This window comes from Syngnathus floridae, chromosome 9, assembly GCF_059516105.1.
Source record: "Syngnathus floridae isolate MCC-2025c chromosome 9, RoL_Sflo_1.0, whole genome shotgun sequence".
Lineage (NCBI taxonomy): Eukaryota > Metazoa > Chordata > Actinopteri > Syngnathiformes > Syngnathidae > Syngnathus > Syngnathus floridae.
The window spans coordinates 1,069,431-1,090,084 of NC_142421.1; the positions used below are offsets into that span (position 1 = coordinate 1,069,431).

At 40.9% G+C, this 20,654-nt stretch overlaps 1 protein-coding gene across 2 annotated transcripts; it reads right to left on the reverse strand.

Annotated features, from left to right (window-relative positions):
• Positions 1-2,345: 2,345 nt before the first annotated feature.
• valopa (vertebrate ancient long opsin a) lies at positions 2,346-11,303 on the reverse strand. Of its 2 annotated transcripts, XM_088384983.1 has the most exons (6): positions 10,521-11,303; positions 7,403-7,613; positions 7,187-7,304; positions 6,723-6,956; positions 4,345-4,505; positions 2,346-4,100 (listed from the first exon to the last, which is right to left on the reverse strand). In XM_088384983.1, the coding sequence occupies exons 1-6, from the start codon at positions 10,885-10,887 to the stop codon at positions 4,037-4,039; spliced, it is 1,155 nt and encodes a 384-aa protein (XP_088241109.1). In that variant the 5' UTR covers positions 10,888-11,303; the 3' UTR covers positions 2,346-4,036. The 2 variants fall into 2 exon arrangements, with proteins under 2 accessions (XP_088241109.1, XP_088241108.1); XM_088384982.1 differs by having other exon boundaries at positions 2,346-4,505; positions 10,521-11,300.
• Positions 11,304-20,654: the final 9,351 nt, after the last annotated feature.

A 20,654-nucleotide genomic window follows, 5' to 3' on the forward strand; every position in this document is an offset into this window, starting at 1 on the left:
ATTTTATAATTGAATGTGTAAACAATGTTTTCCAGTCAGCCACTGTCAGTCAGTCAGTCAGTCCATGCAATCGAAGTCATTATATAGCTGCACGTCTGTGTTCGCATGATGATCCCGTCATGAATATTTCAATGGTCATCATTTCATCATTTGAATCATATGGGAAGGAATGCAAAAAAACAGTCTTATTTATTATACCACATCAGATATTTTTACATACATATATTTATATACATATGTTTGTTATTTGGGCGTACTGTATATGTTTTTTTCTTTCTTGTTCGGGGAGCTCTTTCTGCACAGTATTATTAGTCATTTGTCTCAGGAAAGTCGCAAAGGAATTATGCACTTTTTTTAATTTGGTGCCAATAATTATCCTGAATAATTCTGTATTTTCTTTGAAGACCAATTATGGAACCTCATTTAGAAAATATTCAAATGTATCACCTATTTTTGTCCAAATCCATCACTGACATGTGCAGTTCTATTTGGGTTTCACCAAATGACCCAAATGGACCAACAACACAGGGGCTTTTTGATCTGGTCTGTTTCATCATCTGCCTTTTCCTTTTTCCTGGGATAAAATATTAATAGCAAAAGGCTGATGAATTGATGACAACCTATAAATTAATGATGGGATTAAATGTGGGGATATAGAAAGCACCAATGTTCTTTTTCATTTTGTGAAGAAATGAATGATGCTGTGGAATAGTTACACATTAGCCATTTGAGCCGAAACCTGATGATGCCATCGGGTCTGTTAGTTGTTCACGTTGTGTCAGTTGGCCCCACTGATGGTAAAGGTTAAGAGTCTCTATAGATCAGGCAACTCCCCGTTTGTCTTCTAACGCAATATTCTCAGTCTAAAGTGGATTTATTGCTAAATGATTTTCTTCTCCTGAAATTGGGCTCATTTTTAGACATGGGCCTTTGCCAGTCAATTTTATGGGTGTTACATTATGCTGATACGAATCCAACTGATGCACCATTTGTAGTGTTTTCATGGTCCTAATAGAAAAACAAATGCAATCTGTCTCTGGGACGCATCAGTATTTACAGCCACCTCTCACTATACGTACGTATATGATGCAGTGTCAGTTCATATCGTTTGCGATGTGATGTGTGATATGGCGTTAGCTTTACAGCGTACATCTGGACCAACATCCATCATCAAAACAAGATAAGTTGCAAATATTGATCGCTTCAACCTGGCAATTCAGAAAGACCTTGAAAACGCCAATGTTGAAGACAGACAATCTAAGTTACAAGCTGATTTACTTTCTTGGGTCGCCACCCGAGGCTTTACTTTAGTCACGTAAGAACAGATCACAACAAGAGTGTTACAAGGTGAGTACAACAGCAAAAAAAGCATTTCTACAATTCTTCTAGGAAAGAAACTGTTTGGAAAACATTCGCCTCCCTCCAATTTCTGAGACAGGTAGATCAAAATGGAGACCTGATAAATGACTGGGTCATTCCACCTGAAAATCAAAAATGGGATGAGTCGATTTTTATGAGTCACCCTGGACATACGTTTGCAAACTAAAAACATCCAGGCAACCAACAACAGCACAACTAAACGTTTATGAACCTACAACGGTGCAAAACAGCCCATTCTAAAGAATGATAGCTTGTGCGTGTCTGTGGAATCACGAAGTTGAACACATCTTTGCGCGGATTTACACATAGCCAGATTTGCAACAGTCACAAAAATAGAGCATGTAATTACCTCCAAGAGCATCCTGTTCCAAGCCTCGTAATTGCAAGTTACAATGTTGTCTCGGTCGCGTGATGTCAAAATGGGAACAGTGTGATGGTGAGGATTTATTTAATACCAATTCTAATTAAACTGGGAAATGAATTGGTGAGTTCATGGATCTCTTGTGCACGTGCACCACGACCATATTTTCTTCTGTACCGACCTGGACTTTGATGAAGATGCTTTGGTAACCTGCACAGATATTTGCAAGCAATTCTGATTAATTGTGATTTCAAATGGATGTTGTGGCCCTTGAAGAGAAAATGTTTTTTCAGATGATTGCTATCATGCTTTGCCGGTATGTTAGACGAGGGATGCATCTCAAACATTGTGGATAGGCCCCCTTGAGGACCAGAGTTGACGACCCCTGTGCGTCGGTTCCCTCCATGTTTTGTTCGACTTGTATAACACGAGCCGCAGACTGCCTCGTGCGTGTACAATTAATTCATTGAAAAACTGTCACACCTATAGTAAGGTCATGATCTTACTGAGTTTTGACGGGTAAAATAATTGGATGAAAGGGCACATCAGTGAAGGAAATATCTCTGGAAGCAATTTCACAATCACAGTTATGCTCTTAAGACTATTGTAATGCATTTGCCATTGTTTATTTCTCGACACCATACCTACTGATTTGCAATTGATGATAATACCAAGTTGAGGGTAATAACAGACAATCTCAACATACAATCTCATTTGTCATATTATAATACGGGTGAAAATTATAATGTGTCTTCTATATGGCGTAAATCACAGTTGAGATGAACAATGGTGTCTTCTAATAATAATGACAAAGCAACACAATGAATTTGTCACAGACGCAATGAAACAGAGTTTGTTCCACCGGATTGGGCACAGATTCAAACACAAAGTCAGTACACAGCAAACATCATACAGTTACTTTCAGAACATTGTGCACCATGTGGAATTGAGACTACAACAGTATTGGACATAGAAAACAAACATGCAACACAAAGGCAAGAAAAAGAGAACACTTTGTCACATTTACATATGTGTGTGCGTGCGTGCGTGCATGTTTCTTCAAACATGTGACCTTGCTGCCACATAGACTACTTTGATTAATGTAAACAGTATTAATTCAAACATGCTACCACGGAGTTTGTCATAAAACAAGAGATGACAGTTGAAATGCATGTATGAACACATACATATACTATATTTACAGTATACACTTTATGGAAAATCGTATCGGTACATTGCCATGGACTAATAAGACACACAACAGCTATAACAGCTATCAATCACTCTTCTGGGGATTTGTTTTGTCCATTCGTCCATCCATCCAGGAGAGCAAAGCAGTTACGGACTGTACTCGCTACTAAAATTGGACCCCACCAAAGTCATCTCAACAGGTCTTTGTGTTAGGCTGCAACAGAAAAGGGCCTCAAACTCTCACCACAAAGTTCACTTTATAGGAAGTTAAGAAATGTGAAGATTATCCCTCTGGTACCTTGTTTTCATGGGTGTATTAAGGTTTCATTTCCTGCATGTACCTATGTGAACAATCTCTTGGTTATTGTGTAATGATGCCAGTAGCATTTGCTAGAGTCAGATCTTTTCCTGGCTGCAAGAAGAAATCCCAATGAAATAGCAGTCAGGATTTCTTTTTTATTTGCAGCCCGTCTAATTCTGCGCAAGTCCTGAACAGTTATGGCTACTAAAGTGAGTGTTAAATCGGCAATTTACAAGCATAAAGCCGCTATAGTAGCTATATAGCTTATTTACTGTGTGCATCTTTGTGTGCTTGTTGATCTTATTTTCACTGCATAGCGTGTCTCAGCAGTCCAGGCAATAGGGACTTCCCTCACTGACCATCTGCAGTACGGATGGATAAAAGTATTGCCAGTCCCTAGTCAACCCACTATGAGCAAAACCTAAAGCTTACAAATTCCGACGGAGGTTTCTAACTTTTTGACGGGTGGATTTGACTGAAGATGTGCTGCCAAACTGAAACAGCATAGTAAAACAATGCATCCTCTGCAGGCTTTGTCTCAGGGCTTGAGAAATAAAGAAAGTAGAGGAGATGAAAGGCAGAATTTTGATATATGAATATGACTGACTAGCTAACTCACGCTGCGATTTTCCAGGAGCTTGGTATTCGTATGGAGTTACCACGTGAAAGTCGATTAAAGTGCAGGTTGCATTTTGTAGCAGATTAGAAGTTGTGCAGGTGTGGTCGAGCTTATCCATTGGGTAAAGCTGTGAACGTTTCTACCTGCACATTTAGGGCTAATTCAAATGAAATTTCAATGCACTTCAGCAGAAAGCTTCATTTGCTTTTGATTCCTCAGCGACTGCAAGTGGAATGCAAAGGTGACAGCTAGGGGGAAAAAAAAACAAAAAAAGGTTAGTCGACATATCTTGAGCTTAATCCATCTCAAAAATGAAAATGACTACTGGGAAGTCCAAAGATGTGTCTGGCAAGAGTTGCGTGTTATTATTATCATTTTTTTCCTTCAAGTTGGAGTAGACCTGCTGCAAGTAGCTGTTACATTGGACACACTTTATTCTCCGGGATGGGGAGCTGCGCAAAGGAAGCACAGTCAGTTGGCGAATCTTCCGACCTGGGCGACGTTGTACCGCCGATGGGGATACGGGCCGCAATGGCAGACATTTCTCCCGTTTGACTGTCCGCAGTGATTCCTGGTCGCTCTGATGTCTGGTTCATGTTGCTTTCTGGCATGGCCACAATGCCGGTGAAAAGCTGGATGATGCACTTCCTGAACTAAACACAAATAAAAGGTGTGAGGAGTCGAGCATCTGCTTTAAGTTTTCTCTAAATAAATGGCTCCTCATGAGCTTACTCTTTAGACGACTTTAACTTTCCGAGTGACTTGATCCCACAGGTTCTTTAATCCAACCAAGACCTTGTGCTGTCATTTCTATTCTTTTTTTCAGCACTTAACTTGAACATAATTTGTCATAGACTGTTTGAAATTCTAGATTATAGATTTCCCTGACCTTTATTGAGCTAAGCAAAAAAGATTTTTAAAAAAACTGAAAAAGAGTGACCAAAAGTATTTAAAGTAATGTGAAACTTTTTTTTTGTACGCGCATCCATCCACATTTTGAACATGTAAGGGTCAGCGTGAGAGTTGAAATCGATCAGCATTGATTTGTGAAATTGCAGGGTGATTGTGACTGCTGAATTGAAGGACAATTGAGCCTGCCCCCATCACTACATTCCTAACACAAGAAGTACATGTATTTCTATTGTTTTTTTGCAAGCTTATACCTAAATGTATCATTAGCACACACATTTGTCATCTCAGAAATCACATGAATCGACATCACTACTGAATTGATCTTGAAATGATGTGATTGGCTGTCAGTTTGGCCTTCACATTTTAACGAGTTCCTCCTTGAATAGAAGCTGCCCGTGGAGCCAAATGTAATAAAAATGATGCCGTGAATTCCAGAAATATCCCACTCGTGAAAATGGTTCAGTGGTGAGGTTACAATGGCCTTGGACTTAGAGGCGCTGAGATGTGACTAACAGAACACGTTCAATGGTCTTTTGAATATATTTAAGAGAAGCGTTCTATTCAAACCATATCCCCAGAAGGACGGATTAGGTGAAAAGGTGCTAGAAAAGCATCTGGACCACGAGGTCTGTGCAATAAGAAATGATATATCACTTTTCCCTTAGTTGTCAACAGAATTAGCTCGCTAAATGTGGTCTTGTGTCTTCCATGCAGGTAATTCATCTTCAAGACTGTTCTGTTTGCAAGTAGATCGGGGTTTTGGGTTCATTGCTTTTGGGAAGTCCGTTTCACAATGAACAAAGCTTTATACGGTAACAATCTTTTGAAGTTGTGGGGGAGTGGATTTTATTTCTTCATCAGGTTCGTAAGTGCTTTGGTGGAGTATGTCCATGTTAGTCATCCAATTATGTGTTGCAGCCAATTTTAGCAGCACAGGGTGATTTGTTATCCAGCCATGGCTTGCAAGTCAAGTGAGGTAGCACTCTAGTTTGTGTCATTCATTAGTCTGTAAGTACAGTCTGCTAACTATTAGGAGACTTCTCCTGCGATCTCTGTGCAGAGACTGAACCTATTCCCAGACCTGTACCAGGGCCAATGCCAAAGGCTCAGTCCGCGTGTCTTCAATGTAATTGCGTTATTGTAAATCTTATTCGCATGATGTAATAAAAGTCACTTGACTTCAAGTACTGGCTGCTTAGTTTAAGTAGTAGGAGTTTGGATTCTGTACTTATTTACATCTATTTCAAAGCCATGTTGACAGAGGCTGACCCGTTTAAACAAGTAGGACACTCCTATGGACATACAGACAGCATGCAGTTCCCTGTAGGGGAGTCTTAATGGCTTTTTGTTCCATGCAATTACACACTTAGTTGGCGGTACGTTGCATACACATTTCCCATCTATAATATTTAGCGCCATAATATTAAGAAAGCCTCCTGGTGTATCCATGACCTTGACAGTCTCTTGTCATTTGATTGAATGAGAAGTCATGTGCTTGCTGCCTTGAATCAAATAAATAAACAAAATGCAGAGACCAAAATACTAACAGTCACTAAGGAGTGTTTGAGTCGAGTCACGTGCAGTGCAGTGCAGTATAGTCATGTATTTTCTTCTCCTTTTTTACAAACTTTACATTTGTCGATATCGGATCAATCAATGATGCTGTTTCTTTGCAAATGTATACAAGAGGAATGTGAGACAAATGCGCCTAGCGGTAGCACGAGCCAACTTTACAAGCAATACATAGGTGGGTTATGCATTTTTCAACAGCGCTTCATATGGACAATTGTACCTACTGAATTGTACATTTTATTTATTCATATGATGTGCATTATTTAGAAGCACACAAACTCCTCTGCCACTATAGACGTCTTGGGATCCACTGCAATATTCATCTGCTGTATGTATGTATACACATAGTGCTATGTCTAAGCTTCCGTTATAAGAGGAAATATTACCTGTCTGTTCATGAACACGTAGATGATTGGATTATACACCGCGGCCGTCTTGGAGAAGAATGCAGGGATGGAAGCCAACCTCGCATCCAATTCAATGGTTGGATGAATCGTAACCAGTATGGCAAAGACCGCATATGGTGTCCATGCCACCATAAATGCTATAATCATGACTACGACCATCCGGGTCACCTGGCGCTCAGGCTTCCTGGCGGTGGCCAGACGGCCATGGGACACCTACAGGGGAAGAAAACGCTGATTTTGCTGATATGGCAGGTCAAATGAAAGTCAAAGTCAAATGCACTTTTCGGTACACTGGTACTGCTAGGCTCAGGTCAGAGAAATCACTATGCAACAGGTTCATGAGCAAGACAATCTTTTGGGATGACAATTCTCTTGTCCATCTGTTATGCTCCGAACAATGCTATCAATTACGATTGCCTTTGTAAAGGATAACATTTAGTGACCTTCCGGAGCTTCCGCAGGAGCTTCCCGTAGCAGAAGAAGATGAGTCCAAGAGGCAGAATGAAACAAGTGGAGAAGAAGGTGATGATGTAGCTGTGGCTATTGATGTTGGACGTATACCTGGTTGACACACATGGATTGAAACGCTGTTTAGTTTCAGCATACGCCAATGACATCTACACATACGATACTGTGAATGAGCCGAGGATGTTTCTCACCAGTCGGGCTCACAGGTGGTCCCAATCTTGCTGACAGTGTATCTGTTCCAGCCCAGCACCGGAGGGAAGGTCCAAACGAAGGAAAAGATCCAGACAAACAGCAGACCCATGACGGCGTGTTTGGCTTGCAGCCGAATGTTGCCCAGAGGTCGGCAAATCACGAAGAAGCGTTCGAAGGACAGAACGGCCAGAGACCACAGGGCTACGATTCCTGGGACAAACAGCAGGTCAGTCGCATTGGCAGAATACCAAAGCCGCATAATGAAACGTAACCTATACTATGTCTTGATACCGTATATGAAAACCCTGAGATAATTGAACTCCTCCATTTGAGGTGGCATTTCATCCCCTTACTGGTACGAGCAGGGAGCCATGGTCTCAGATTAAGTGGTGCTGATTTTCATCCCTACCGCTTCGCACCTGGCTGCAAACCGCTCCAGTGAGAGTTGACATGATGAAACCAACAGCACTGCATCTGCTGCAAAAATGCCCCTTGGATGCACCTAGAAATTGTTTTCATTAAACTTAGAAACACAATCAATGATAAAAGCCAGCCTTAGTGGTGTGCAACCCTTACTGGAAACCAATCCAACCAAAACTCACATGTCAAATCACATGTGGACAGGTTAAAAAGGAGGCCCACCACCCAGGTCAGGTCGGCCTATCCAGAGGCACTGTCCTCTATGTCCCATGCAACATCCAGAACCTTTAGGAACTCTGGGCAGCGCTACTTCCAAAAGGCCATTCATATGTGTTTAACCAATGCAGAGTGTCCCAACCTTCCCCCATCCAGCACTAAGCCCGTTAAAAAGTTCACCTTTTAATATGTGCGCTCAGTGCTTCTCATTTGTGTATGTATGTAACACCGTAATGGAATTACATTGAAAAATTCCAGTTCCAATGTTATCATGTTAAGTGTATGTGATTCCTGCATTTGCAACGGCTTCGCTCTCTTAAGTGAAAATTGTATTATGGTAAATTGTATTATGCTTGGGAGCATATGGAGATGGGATGGCCTGGTTAGAACTCCCCCTACAGAGCGGCTATTTATTATTGTTTGACAACTAATCTCAATTGTATGAAGCCAAAGGCGTGTCAAGTTACTAATGCTAGAAATAGTTAAATGATCCAAGGTGGTTGAATTAGGCCGCCTCATGATAGACTGGGGAAAAAAAAAAAAAAAAAACTCTTTAATTATGGTAATAACTCACTCAGCGGGTAATTACCTTTCTCTGCACAACCAAGACCCTCAGTGTCTGAGCTTAGTGTGGAGGACAAAAGAGAGTGGTGGAAACCAGGATGTTCAATTATGTTTCACACATCAACCCATACAAAGATTCACTCATGAAACGGACACTTTTTGTGTCTTGTTTTTTTTTTAGCAGCCCATAACGAATAGAGAAAATGGTGCGTTCATTTCTCACACACATCTACATATTTTCTTACCAGCGCCTCGAAATCTATTCACTATTGAGATCCTGAACAAAAATAACTGGGACGACTTGTTTCCTGCTTAGTTCTATTCATTTCTAATTTATTAACACACACCAAGGCATCTGACCACACTAACACACTTGTCGGAACTTAAGACAAGACTGGATTTCCTCTTCAGTCCAATACTATTGATTATACATCACTCTGATCGTATGTATTATGCAAGATAGTTTGGCCTGATTTACTCGCTTCCCAAATTGTATGTTTACTCTGACAGACTTCACATAAGTGTGATTTATTAAGATCTTCTACCAAGAGCTGAAATATTCAGTATATGACAGTTGTAAAAGTGGTGGCATAGGGCTTTCCAGCTGATGGTCTTCACCATGGAATATTTGGAAAGGCAATAAAGTGACGAAATTGGAAGAGTTAGTGGAAGACAAACAAACATTACAGCATTGCCTTGCTAGATTGCAGTTCAGCTTTTGTGGCCAGGTTTATTCGGAGATTTAGGGGGATGTCATCATCTCTTGCTTTTATTTGCTTATTTGTTTTACAGCGTAGGAATGGCAAATGGCAAATAGACGCCATCATTTGTAGACTCTGTTCGTACATCAGCTTTTGCACGCACCAACCTTTAGTAAGTCAGGCCAATTGTGTTTTATGCCACCGCCATGAAAGCTAGCCTTTGTTTCAACATATATCTTAATCATGTTGCATTGGCTTTGTGGTCATAAATCCTCCTCAAGAAAGACTTTATTTATGTGTACTAATAAAATGTGCTTTATTGGTTGAAATGAATGTGTACCTTGCAGCTTTTCACATCTATTTATTTAATACTTTAAAACTTTCTATACAATATCAATTTGGAGGATTTTAGCTGATAATGCAAGGAACTGCCTTTTGCATGACACAGAATACGTAAGTAATTGCAGAAGTACCATTTTGTGTCAGTTTCTATTAACTTTACTTTGGGTAACCTCGGCAGATGCTCAGCACAGCTCTTGACCCAATTCACCGAGTTCATTGAATAGTGGTCTCACTGCTGGTAACTCACTTATGAGAAGCCATGCAAGGTGATCGACAATTAACATCTGCTGAGTCCAATACTGGCTCGTAAAAAATAATAGTCATCAAAACAATGCAAGAGCCCATTATTGTAATATTTCTCAGTGACAATCCTGAGTAAAATCTGACATTAAGTGTATTTCTTGATGAATATTTTGAATACATATACATTTATAAAATGCTCAAGATTTAATCTGGGTCTGGTGATCTACTTTTCCACACAGGGTAGAAACAGATGTTGGAGTCATGATCAGACATGCAACTTTTGTGTCATGTTAATTATTCAGCACGGTAGTAAAAGAAGAAAAAATGTTGCAACACTGACACCTGCAGCTTGAAATTAACACATAAACAGGAATGGAGAGACAAGAAAACTCTAAGAGGTCTCAAGTCTAAAACATTCATGAAGCAAGTCTTATTTTGTCGAACTAATTATTGCACTCCATTTCAACACACAACTTTCATAACATAACTTCAATAATCATCATATAGTTGAATATCTGAGTGACAGTCAAAATGAGCTTTTCACAACAAACAACTTAAGTCCAAAAAGTCTTTTGCGTCATGCAATGAATCATCCAAGTGGAAAAAAAAAAGTAATAAAAGAGGCACCTACCGAAAAAAGTGACAGCAAAGCCCTCCAGCACACAAGCCCACCGGCCCAGGAAGAAATAACCTCTTGCATTTGTCAGGAAACTTATCAGACCTCCTGTGAGGGACACTAGAAAGTCAGCGATAGCCAAATTGACTATGATGTAGTTTAGTGGCTGTCTGAGTTGTTTGAACTTGTATGTGGCAAACATGACGAGGAAGTTTTCACTCAGCGACAGAAAGGTGACCACAAACATGAGCAGCGCCAAAACGGTGAAGTTCCACGGGGCGATGTTCTTGATGGGTCCGGTGAACGGGTCATCATCGATCGGGTGCACCTCAGCCGCCACAGTGTAGGACACCGCGTTTACGGACAGACTTAAAGCCTCCATAGTCCATGACCACCGTGCACGCACGCTACTTGCAAATCCGGATTTGGCTCATATTTGCAACTTTAAGTCAAACGCGCTCAGTGCGTGCCGCAACGCTCTTCTTAGAAAGTTTAAGCGCTGATATCCCTGCAGTCTGAAATGCATCTTAAAGCCGTGGTGGAAAAGGAAAAAATGAAATTTAAAAAAGTGCAAGATGTTTAGGAAGGGGAAAACGTGAGCGCAGGGCTGCCGGGAGGGCGACGTGCGCAATGGACGCACGCTTCACAGGCTGGTTGCAGGGAGCAAGAGCAGCAGTGAGCGCAGAGCTGCCGTCTTGGGGTGTCATTTATAGGCTGATGATGATGATGATGCTGCGGCTGCTGCTGATGATGATGCCGATGCTGCTGATGCTGCTCGTGCGGCTGCAGCTGATGCTGCTCGTGCAGCTGCTGCTGCTGCTGCTGCTGAGGATGATGAAGATCATGATCATGATGATGATGTTGGCGAGCGCACAGTCATTCTCCTCCAAATGCCAGCGATCCTCTCATTCTTCATCATTACCACCTCCACCAAGAAGATTTAAGGATTCAGAGTTTTCATCAGTGACACGGCTTGCTCATTTACTCGTGGCGTCACGAGCTTCATTTTGGTATTATTAGATATAGGCTATATTCATGAATGTGCTTCCCATAAATACAAAAATAAAATAAAAAATAGACTAATAAAATAAACAAATAAATAAAAGATTAAATAAATAAATAAACATTTCGAAATAGATAGCCTGTCTAGAATGACAGGACACTCTCTGTAATGTTTGTGCGCATGGGTTTGTGTGAGTGTTTATCTCTCGGGGGTTCATGCATGACCGGGTCATGCACGATCGAGTAAAGAAGGCACTCACCTCGTGGTGGCCATCTTACTGTAATTAGCATGTGCACACATTCCAGTGAGTCACTTATCCTTCTGCCATGTAGATGGCCCACCTCTCCTGTGCTGATCTTGCCGCTTTGATTGTTCAAGAACTACAATGGCTGTGTTCATTTCTCACTGCGCCAGTCTGCTCTTCACACTACATCCTAGACTTGTGCTGGGCCCAACAAGTTGATCCTCTGTCAAGTCTGGCAACTTCAGGTCACTTATCTGTTGTTCATCAGAGTCACCCCGCCCAATAAGAATTTGCAAGCTTTGACAGTGAACAGGTTTAACATTTAGGATATGTCAGCCAGACTATTTTCCGAGCAGCTCAGGGAGGAATAATTACTCTTCACACATCCCACCCAAGGGGATAATCACGCCGTTTAATCTTACAGCAAAGTCGACAGAGAAACGGTTGACTAATGCTAATCCAGGAAAATGCTCCAATTTGGTCTGATTGATTCAACGGGGTTGAATATTTTTGCCTGCCACAACTTATGTACCTTAAAAATACATGGTCGTTGAAAAGCATTTATGTTGTGAGGCACTTGACTCAATAAAGTTTTTATAAGATGATGATACACATATTCCAAATGTTTGCTAATCTTGCATACACTTTCTGAAGGTCACAAAGCTAAATTTTTTGTATTCTTATTATTCTCCTTTTAGAGGTGAATCAAAGTATGATTGTCTACAGTGTCGCTCGACCCTTGGTCTTGTTCGTTGTGGTGGAAACCAACTTGTCACACATCAGTGACCCTGTCCAAAATGAGGATTTATTGTCTATTCTGTCTCGCCAGACCTCTGTTTGTATGACTGACTTTGTTTGGCAGGCTTGGAAAGCAACAGTGCCAAGTCCAACCTTGTGAGTGGGTCAAGAAGAGTCACAAGACCACATCCAATTAGTTACACTCCAAACTCTCTAATCAGACCTTTTTCACACTGTGCAATGGAAATATGCTCCATCAGCACCCAATTTAAAGCATTGAAATGATTTCCAAAAGTAGCTCTATTACACAAATAATAATACAGAAGTGTGGGAAAAAATGCCTGTGTCTGTTTTTTAACTCATTCAGTGCCATTGACAGTCAAAGATATTAACTGGGTTGGCAGCGAATGAGTTAATGCCACTGATATTTGTCAGTGAGTAGCCAACACAAGGCAATCTTATTGCCCTCCGTCATTGCATGATACTGAACTACAAGTAGGGCAGTGACCTGTGGAATTGGCTGCTCTTACCATTACAGGATCCAATAGAAGACCACCGGGAGAAAAACATAATTTAAGTTTCTATATAGTTATATTTGGTATTGGCTTCTGTCATGTTCAAAGCTGCAGGAGGTGCACTAATGCATAGAAGATGCAGATACATAAATATGTATTGATGTGACAAATTGAAATACATATGGCATGTATGAAATTCAATTCATGCAGATGGCCACAACATCAGTGCCTCTGGATTTTATTGATTGTTTTTTTTGTTGACAGCCTGCTTACCATTTCTCTTCTTTATCACACCGATTTGACATCTTTCAACGTTTCCCCCTAATTCTTTCCAAAAAATCATTTTTATTTGCAGATTGGTTTGGTGAAGTGACATAGTTGTTGCCCCTCAAGACAAGGTTTGGATTTTAACCATAAAGTAAATAGCCCCCAAAAAAATTCTGCCACGATAAAGGATCAAATACGTGGAGAAACAAAACACCCCTTGTTGTTAGCGCACTTTGCATGAGTGCAGGTCGGTTCACGTGACCCCTCTCCTCTCCTCTGCTCTCCTCTCCCGGCGGCCTGATGAGCCTTGTTTATGTTGTGTCCATGCTGGAAAGTGAAAAGTTCAGTAAAAGCCTGCAGCCAGCTCCAAAGCTCTACTGTTAACGTGTTGTGTGCGTGCATGCATGTGCAGGTATGTGTGTGCTCCAATGTCCTATGACTTAATTAGATGAGTACAGCTATTTTTGCTCTGCTGCGTGTATAAAACAAATATTGCAATGGATTCTACTAAGCATGCCTTCTAAAGCTTCATCTTACTTTGTTATTTTTGGAATAAAAGAGGATTTGGCCTGTTTTGAAGAAATGTCTTGACATTAAAACTGACCTCTGTGTTAGAAGTAAGATAAGTAACAGAAAGTCAGCTCTTTATACTTTGTGCAACACGGCAAGATGCCACCAAAACATCCTGCTTCTTCTAAGGCTCCATGTGCGGAGGTGTAATTGGGCTCGGCCACCAGCTGATGACTAGTTTGCTTAACAGCAAACAACAGCGTGATGGAAAATTTCAACTCCGATCCAACAGGCAGGCAGAGAAATCAGAGTGGTAAACTTCTCAAAATGATGCAGAGAAAGGTCCAGATCGCTGTTCCGACAGCATGGCAGACAATCTGAGCTGCAGTAAGACTCTTCAAATTTTTGGGGGGGGATTTTTTCTTTTGACTGCACCACATTGCTGCATTTGACTGCACACCAAGCTCCAGCTAGTTAGTTTTGATATTTAAAAAAATTGAGAGTGCATAAATGTATCATCAAATGTATAAATGACTAATGGGAGTTAATTGACTCCCGTCAAATTCAAATGATATAGAATTCATATTCCACAAACAGTATGAATAAGAATACCATGTTTAGATTTGGCTCATTTAGTGTTTTTACTGTGCTTTGTGAAAAGTCTAAAGTCATTGTACGGTTTCCTTCAGTGAAGCGTGCCTTTTTCGGCTATATTGCAAAATATTGCATCCTTTCTGTTCATGCATTCTAATGTGCACGTATTTACTGACAATCGGTTCTTTGTACACCATACATCCATTTGACAAGTGACCTTACAAGTGTGGTGGGTGACACATACTTGTACTTGATTATGCTTACTGATGCTAAACATGTTGCTGTGTTTTCAATAGTCAGCCCGGAACGTATGTATGGACGTCATGTACCATGTCTGAGTGAAGCTTTGCGAGTTCATGGAAGCACATTATCATATGAAAGCACCACATGAAAGGGACTAATGTTTAGAGAGAGAGACAGACACAGAGAGAATTAATATATACTCTCTCTATATATATATATAGAGAGAGTATATAGACTTAAATGTTCTCAAGAGACTGTTGAAAGCCTTCCCAGAGACGAAAAGGAAAGCAGCTCCATATTTTCCGTTGAATGCCATGGTGAAACAATTGGCTGCCATAAATAGTGTGGGTGATCACAAATGGGTTTGAAATGGTCCACATCAGTCCAGTGTTACCTCTTGGCCACGTGAAGAAATGGGATGCGCCCAATGTGTTTCCTCCAGTGTATGGCTGTCACAAAGAGGTCACGCTAATTCATTCTTTGTGACATGACAATCAAGTGGATCAATAGTCCCCAGCAGCTCAAGCAGATGACCTCTGCTATTCTTGCTTTTCCAAGAACGCAGCTGGAAAACCAAGTTATGAGCAATGACTTAGTTAAAGTCTTGATTACTCTTGAGGCTCCGCTGGATGGTTCACTCAGTGACCACCAGGGAATTGTATTACCTACCCACAAAGTGATTGCACACAAATAAATCCCCTGAGGCTCACCTTTGTGATCATTAAGTGTCACCATCTGTAAAAGGGGTGACGCGTGCCATCAACATTATATCATCATGTTTGGAATCGATCTTTCACGTTTACCCGAGTTTAATGGCGCAATAAAAAGCCCTGTGTTGACAGGATCTGTATAATTGCAGGCAGGTCACCTACATCTGCAGATCAGCTCATCCGCATTTGAAATTTCTACACTTGTATGAAAGATCAGCAGCGGTGCATTTGTGCTATGAATGAAAGTATGCGTGCAGTTTTAATATTCCGGCAAAATTATTCAAACAGTGTCCAAGTACAGTACACTGTCCCTCTCCGCCCTTCTCGTGTTTTAGCAAAAGAATAGTATATCTGGCCGTCTACGTAAAAAAACTCCTGTCCAATGATTAATGGTGTGCATTTAGAGGGCACAAAAGGTGGGAAAACTCTTCAAAGTAGCAATGGTGACATGAGTAACGTTTGCTTTATTATGACCTCATCAATCACTGAAACAGAAAGACTCCGCTAAAGGTAGCTGAATTTATCCTCATCAGTGAAGAACGTTTGAATGGATTTCTTTGAGCTGTTGGTGTTCTGCCTTATATGATCACTCCTCTGTGTGTTTCTTTCTCTTGAGACATTCCTTCTCTTTATTATGTGAAATAATAAGTACATTAGACATTTTGGTTTGTTTTTCCCAACATTGGTTAATGCAAACGCTTGCAAATCCCTTTAATAGAAACCAGACTAGGTGAACCACTATGTTACCATGGCGACAATGATTGCACTAGCTTGTTTTGTATCCCAAACCATAGAAGAACTTTTCAAAGCAATACATGTAACATGGTAAATCATATTATAAAAACTTAATATAGAAAAACAACATGGAATTTTACTTGAAGACTTTCTATGATAGTGTTTGTTTCAACAGAGTCGGAGGGAACTTTATCATATGTCACCCAAATATTTGCTTGATGTCTACTACTTAGTGTGATGCTGCTGACTTTGAAGCAACACCTGCTAGTATGTTTGTAGGCCCCTGGTATGTGGAGCTGAGATGACCTATAAGAAAGTGTCAGGATCATTTCTATACCTCCAACCTCAGCTAATTTGGGTCTTTGAGAGATCAAACAGCCGTAGTTCTGACTGCGCGTCTCGCTGAGGTAATTTATGCTGTGGGCTGTTTAGATGACACTCACTCCGGGACCTTTCTTCATATGCCAGTCGTTCCAGTGACATTACACTTTGCTTTCTGCCAGTTCATTTGCTTTCCCTCTTATCTGCCACATGAGAGGACCAGACAACCCCCTCCCATCAGGAGACAAATGAAAAGTGTCAGCGCTTTTTTTTTTTTTTTTCCAGGAAGACGCAAGCTTGGGAAATGGACTGGCATTTATCGCCCATCAGTTGATTGGTCAAGCTGAAAGGCTGCGAGCGAGTCTTCGGGCAGCTGAATACAATCTGATTTTGCCACACGCGCGCACCTAGACAACAGGCTTCAACGGATGTATATGCGCAACCTTGACCTCTTCATTAACATCACGAATAAAAGGAAAAAGTAGCAAATTGTTCCTTCTTTTCTTGAACTCATTTTTATTCCAAGCTACTAATGTCAGATTTGCCAGGATGTATTTTGTTGAATGGTCAACACAATTCTCTCAAGTCAAAGGCCAGACTTTACCCCGTATGTAGTTATCTTAATAACCTATGTAAATGCTAATTAGGCTTTTGTATTCGTCAGAAGGCTCACCGCGTGCACAATGCATTATTATTCCATAATGGGCAAATAGTATAAACAAATGACAACGGTGTGAAACTGTCGATTAACCTCTTCCTGCCGTGTTGGATAGTGCAACCTAGTGCAACCATGTTGAACTTGTGTTTAGTGACACTCCACCTTTTCAAATGTGGGCCTGTCTATGTCTGCTCGTGACATGACCTCAAGCACTTACTACATGGTTGTATTCCAATAGTTTGTCGTGCACGGTAGAAATCCCCAGCCACAAACAAGTGTCACTACCGCGCTAGACGATCAAGTGAAAGAAGAAAAGAAATGTGCAACCGTAACTTCATGGCACATATTTACAAAAATGGTCATGCATCTTTCCGGCGCTTCACTTGTCTCTTCACCCACAAAAAAATAACAGAGAAAGAGGCTCAAATGGACTGCTAATATAGAAATGTTTATAAAACTATGAGATCATCATAATAATAATAATGTTAAAATTGATTATACACCAAGAACAAGACAAATTCTTGTTCCAAAAACACAATACTTAATCCCAATGCAGCGTTTATATCAATGGCAGCACACCAAACACATTAAAAAGGCATTTTGATCCAACTTCCATTATAAAAGGTAAAAAATGATCACAAGAGGACTTATTAATTTGTCATTGGCAATTTTCAGTTGTGACCATGCTGGTGATAGATTCTTGGCTGAAAACACACGACTTTAACATTACAGTGAGAGGGAAAGAGTGTCATTACGGTGATGTAGATGTGTTGCTATTTGAGCATCGCCCGAGGTGAAGACTGTTATGAGCAGCTGGCTGCCTGTTGAGACCTTCAGCAAAACCTAGTCTGGATGCCCTTGATGCATGTCTTAGGCCGCAGACACGTCCAAAAAGTCACCAAGATTCAATTGCGCCCCCCTTAACCCACCCACGCACGCCCTACTGCTGCATATAGGCTGAATATGAGTGCTCATGCTTGATTGATGTCAATGCAATGTACAAGCAAGCATATGGTGCACATTGCACTAATGGAGTTAGGCTGGGGTCAAAAGTTTTGGATTTGAAAATTCATGGATATTGAAATTTTTCACATGAAATTGTCAATTTTGCCAAAGGCTTAAAATGGGCCTTATTGTGACCATAAGGTTGCACAATTGATCAAGAAGGTGGCATCATAAGTGTGTGTGCATGAGTAGACACCTTCAAGCTAGCTTGTGTCAAGGTGCAGATAGATAGATACTGTCCCTGTCAAATAAAAAATGTAAAAAAAAAAAAGAGAAAATTGTTTCATCGAGTGTTCACAGCTCACGCGATTCTTCACAGATTTTCAAATTGCAAGGTGACAAGTTTAACCATGAATCCCCTCATGAGGTCAGTTGTACAGTTAAGATGAAAGATAAATCATGTCAAGATGGCTGCTTGAAAACTAGCTGGGGTAAGGAACGCGGGGGCTCAGACTGCCCGGCCGGCCAGGCGCAGCTGTTTGCCCGAAGACGCGACAAGGCAGGGGGAAAGATTCTGCCAGCATACTGTGTCACCTCCAACCCAGCACCCAGCACCCCTCCCTGCCTCCCTCCCTCCCTCCCACTGTGCCCACATGGGGACTGGACACATATGATGTCTGATTATATGGCAATTACACAGCATGGCCCACTTTGATCACTTCATGTTGGATATGGTCATCCGACTATTTTTTTTTAGGACATTATTTGCTGGTATGTTTTCTTAAAAAAAAATGTGTTTACTTTCCATAATATTCAATTCCAATTACTATGTCAGACTCCATTACAGTTAGTTGAAACTATTCGACATTTAGAAATATATTTCTACTCTTCAACATAAGAACGGACCAAACGTGACTTCCAAAACAATAAGTGCAAGTATAATCTCCATGGCATCTTTATGATGTATTTTTCCTTTGAATGCTGACTTAAATGTGTCATGTATAAATGAGGAGCAAACTTAGTGAATGGATTGGGGAGTGAGCAGGTTTGTGAGTTGAAGGTTGATGAGGCGGTCAAGTGGACATCCTCGAGAACAGGAGTCACCAACCTTTTGAAAAATGAAAGCTACACTACTACTTGGCCAGTGATTCATGCAGACGTTGACTTATAAAATAACAAATAAATAATTGTTTTTATATTTTATCCTTAATGTTGTCCTGGGATATAATATAATATATTTAGAGGGGCTTTTTCAGATATGTTAGAGCTTAGAGAACATCTTGATTTTTCACCTGATTTGATATGAGCCTAATTTTGCAGGCCTGTAAAGAGCCAGAATTTGGTTGCTGAACCGTGGGGCTGCAAACAACCCGTAATTCCTCCTTCCTTTTCTCTGAACACTCAGCAGAGGCGCCAACTTGCTCTGGAGCGAATACAGGAAGTGAACCAATTTGTTTTTGACTCACACTAAGTCACTTTAGATGCGCTGCACTTGCGTGAGCAAAGATGCACACTGTTGCATGAACAGACATCAGCAACGCTTTTTTCCGCTAATACATTTCAATAAATGTGAGTGACAATCTTGTCATCCATACTTGATCATATTCAGAGTGGTTGTCTCTTGCCAGGGTTCGGCTATAATGAGCATTGTTTGGCCGACTCCTCGCTGGAGTTTATGCGTTCACAGTGATCCTCAAGCAGGGCCATCCAGCCAGCCTATCCTCATGTGAATTCATGGGCCCGCCCGGACCAGTGTTAGTGACTCTTTCCTCTTGCTTCCAGCACTCCTGGAGTGAAGCACTAAATGGGCCACAAGCAGCAGCCCCCAGGGGAGCGCTTACGCTCACCTGAATGACGACCTGAATCCAAGTCCTGCCAATATTTTATTGCAAAACGGATGTAACTGGCATTGTAATTGGGCGTCTGAGGAGAGAGAGGGGGGGGGGGGAGATCAATAGCGCTGTTTTTGTTGGTGTGTAAGGTTAACAATAAATGAGAACAATAAAGGAAAGTGAAAAGACTCTTTATAAAGGAGAAAAAACAAACATTTTTGGGCATGGACTATATATTGTTACTGCTTCAATTTGCTGACTTTTTCTATTTATAAACTAGGTCCCTCATAACCTGAGGTTCCATTTGATCCTGCTTGAACATATGGTCAAGGTATGTGTCCCAACAAAATAGACAGGTGAAAATATGCCATAACACTAATAATTCCAAGGTTGTTGTTTCAAATCTTTTCCTAATCCCTGGATTTGTGAGTCAACGTTTTCATTTCAACTCTGATATTAAAAGAGAATGAAGAGGGAGCATGCAAAAACAATTTCTAAATCCCCAACTTTAAAAAAAACATTCTAATTAATATCACCTACAAAGATACACCCCTCTAACAAAAGCGGGTCCCTGTGCTATTTTTTCCAAGAACAATACATGTCAGATGGTCCAACACTTCCATGTCCACAGCTATAATGAAACATAAGCAGCAAAATATTTGATTACTAGGCTGCTGATAGAGGAGCCCAGGAGATTCCTGGCGCAATATTGTAGCGTCGACAAGATTGTTCAATTGTCTCACTGATGTAAACCAATATCAGCCTTCTCTCACAGCCAGCCAGCCAGCCAGCCAGCCGAAGTGATTGGCCATTTATTAGGGATTAATGTCTTCA

What these genes read in the sequence shown, in the direction of transcription:
- valopa (XM_088384982.1), bottom strand. Translation starts at nt 10,887, where the DNA reads ATGGAGGCTTTAAGTCTGTCCGTAAACGCGGTGTCCTACACTGTGGCG. An exon ending in CTTTGCTGTCACTTTTTTCG is followed by an intron (nt 7,614 to 10,520) that starts GTAGGTGCCTCT and finishes TGTTTGTCCCAG; the next exon opens with GAATCGTAGCCCTGTGGTCT. An exon ending in ACCACCTGTGAGCCCGACTG is followed by an intron (nt 7,305 to 7,402) that starts GTGAGAAACATC and finishes TGTGTCAACCAG; the next exon opens with GTATACGTCCAACATCAATA.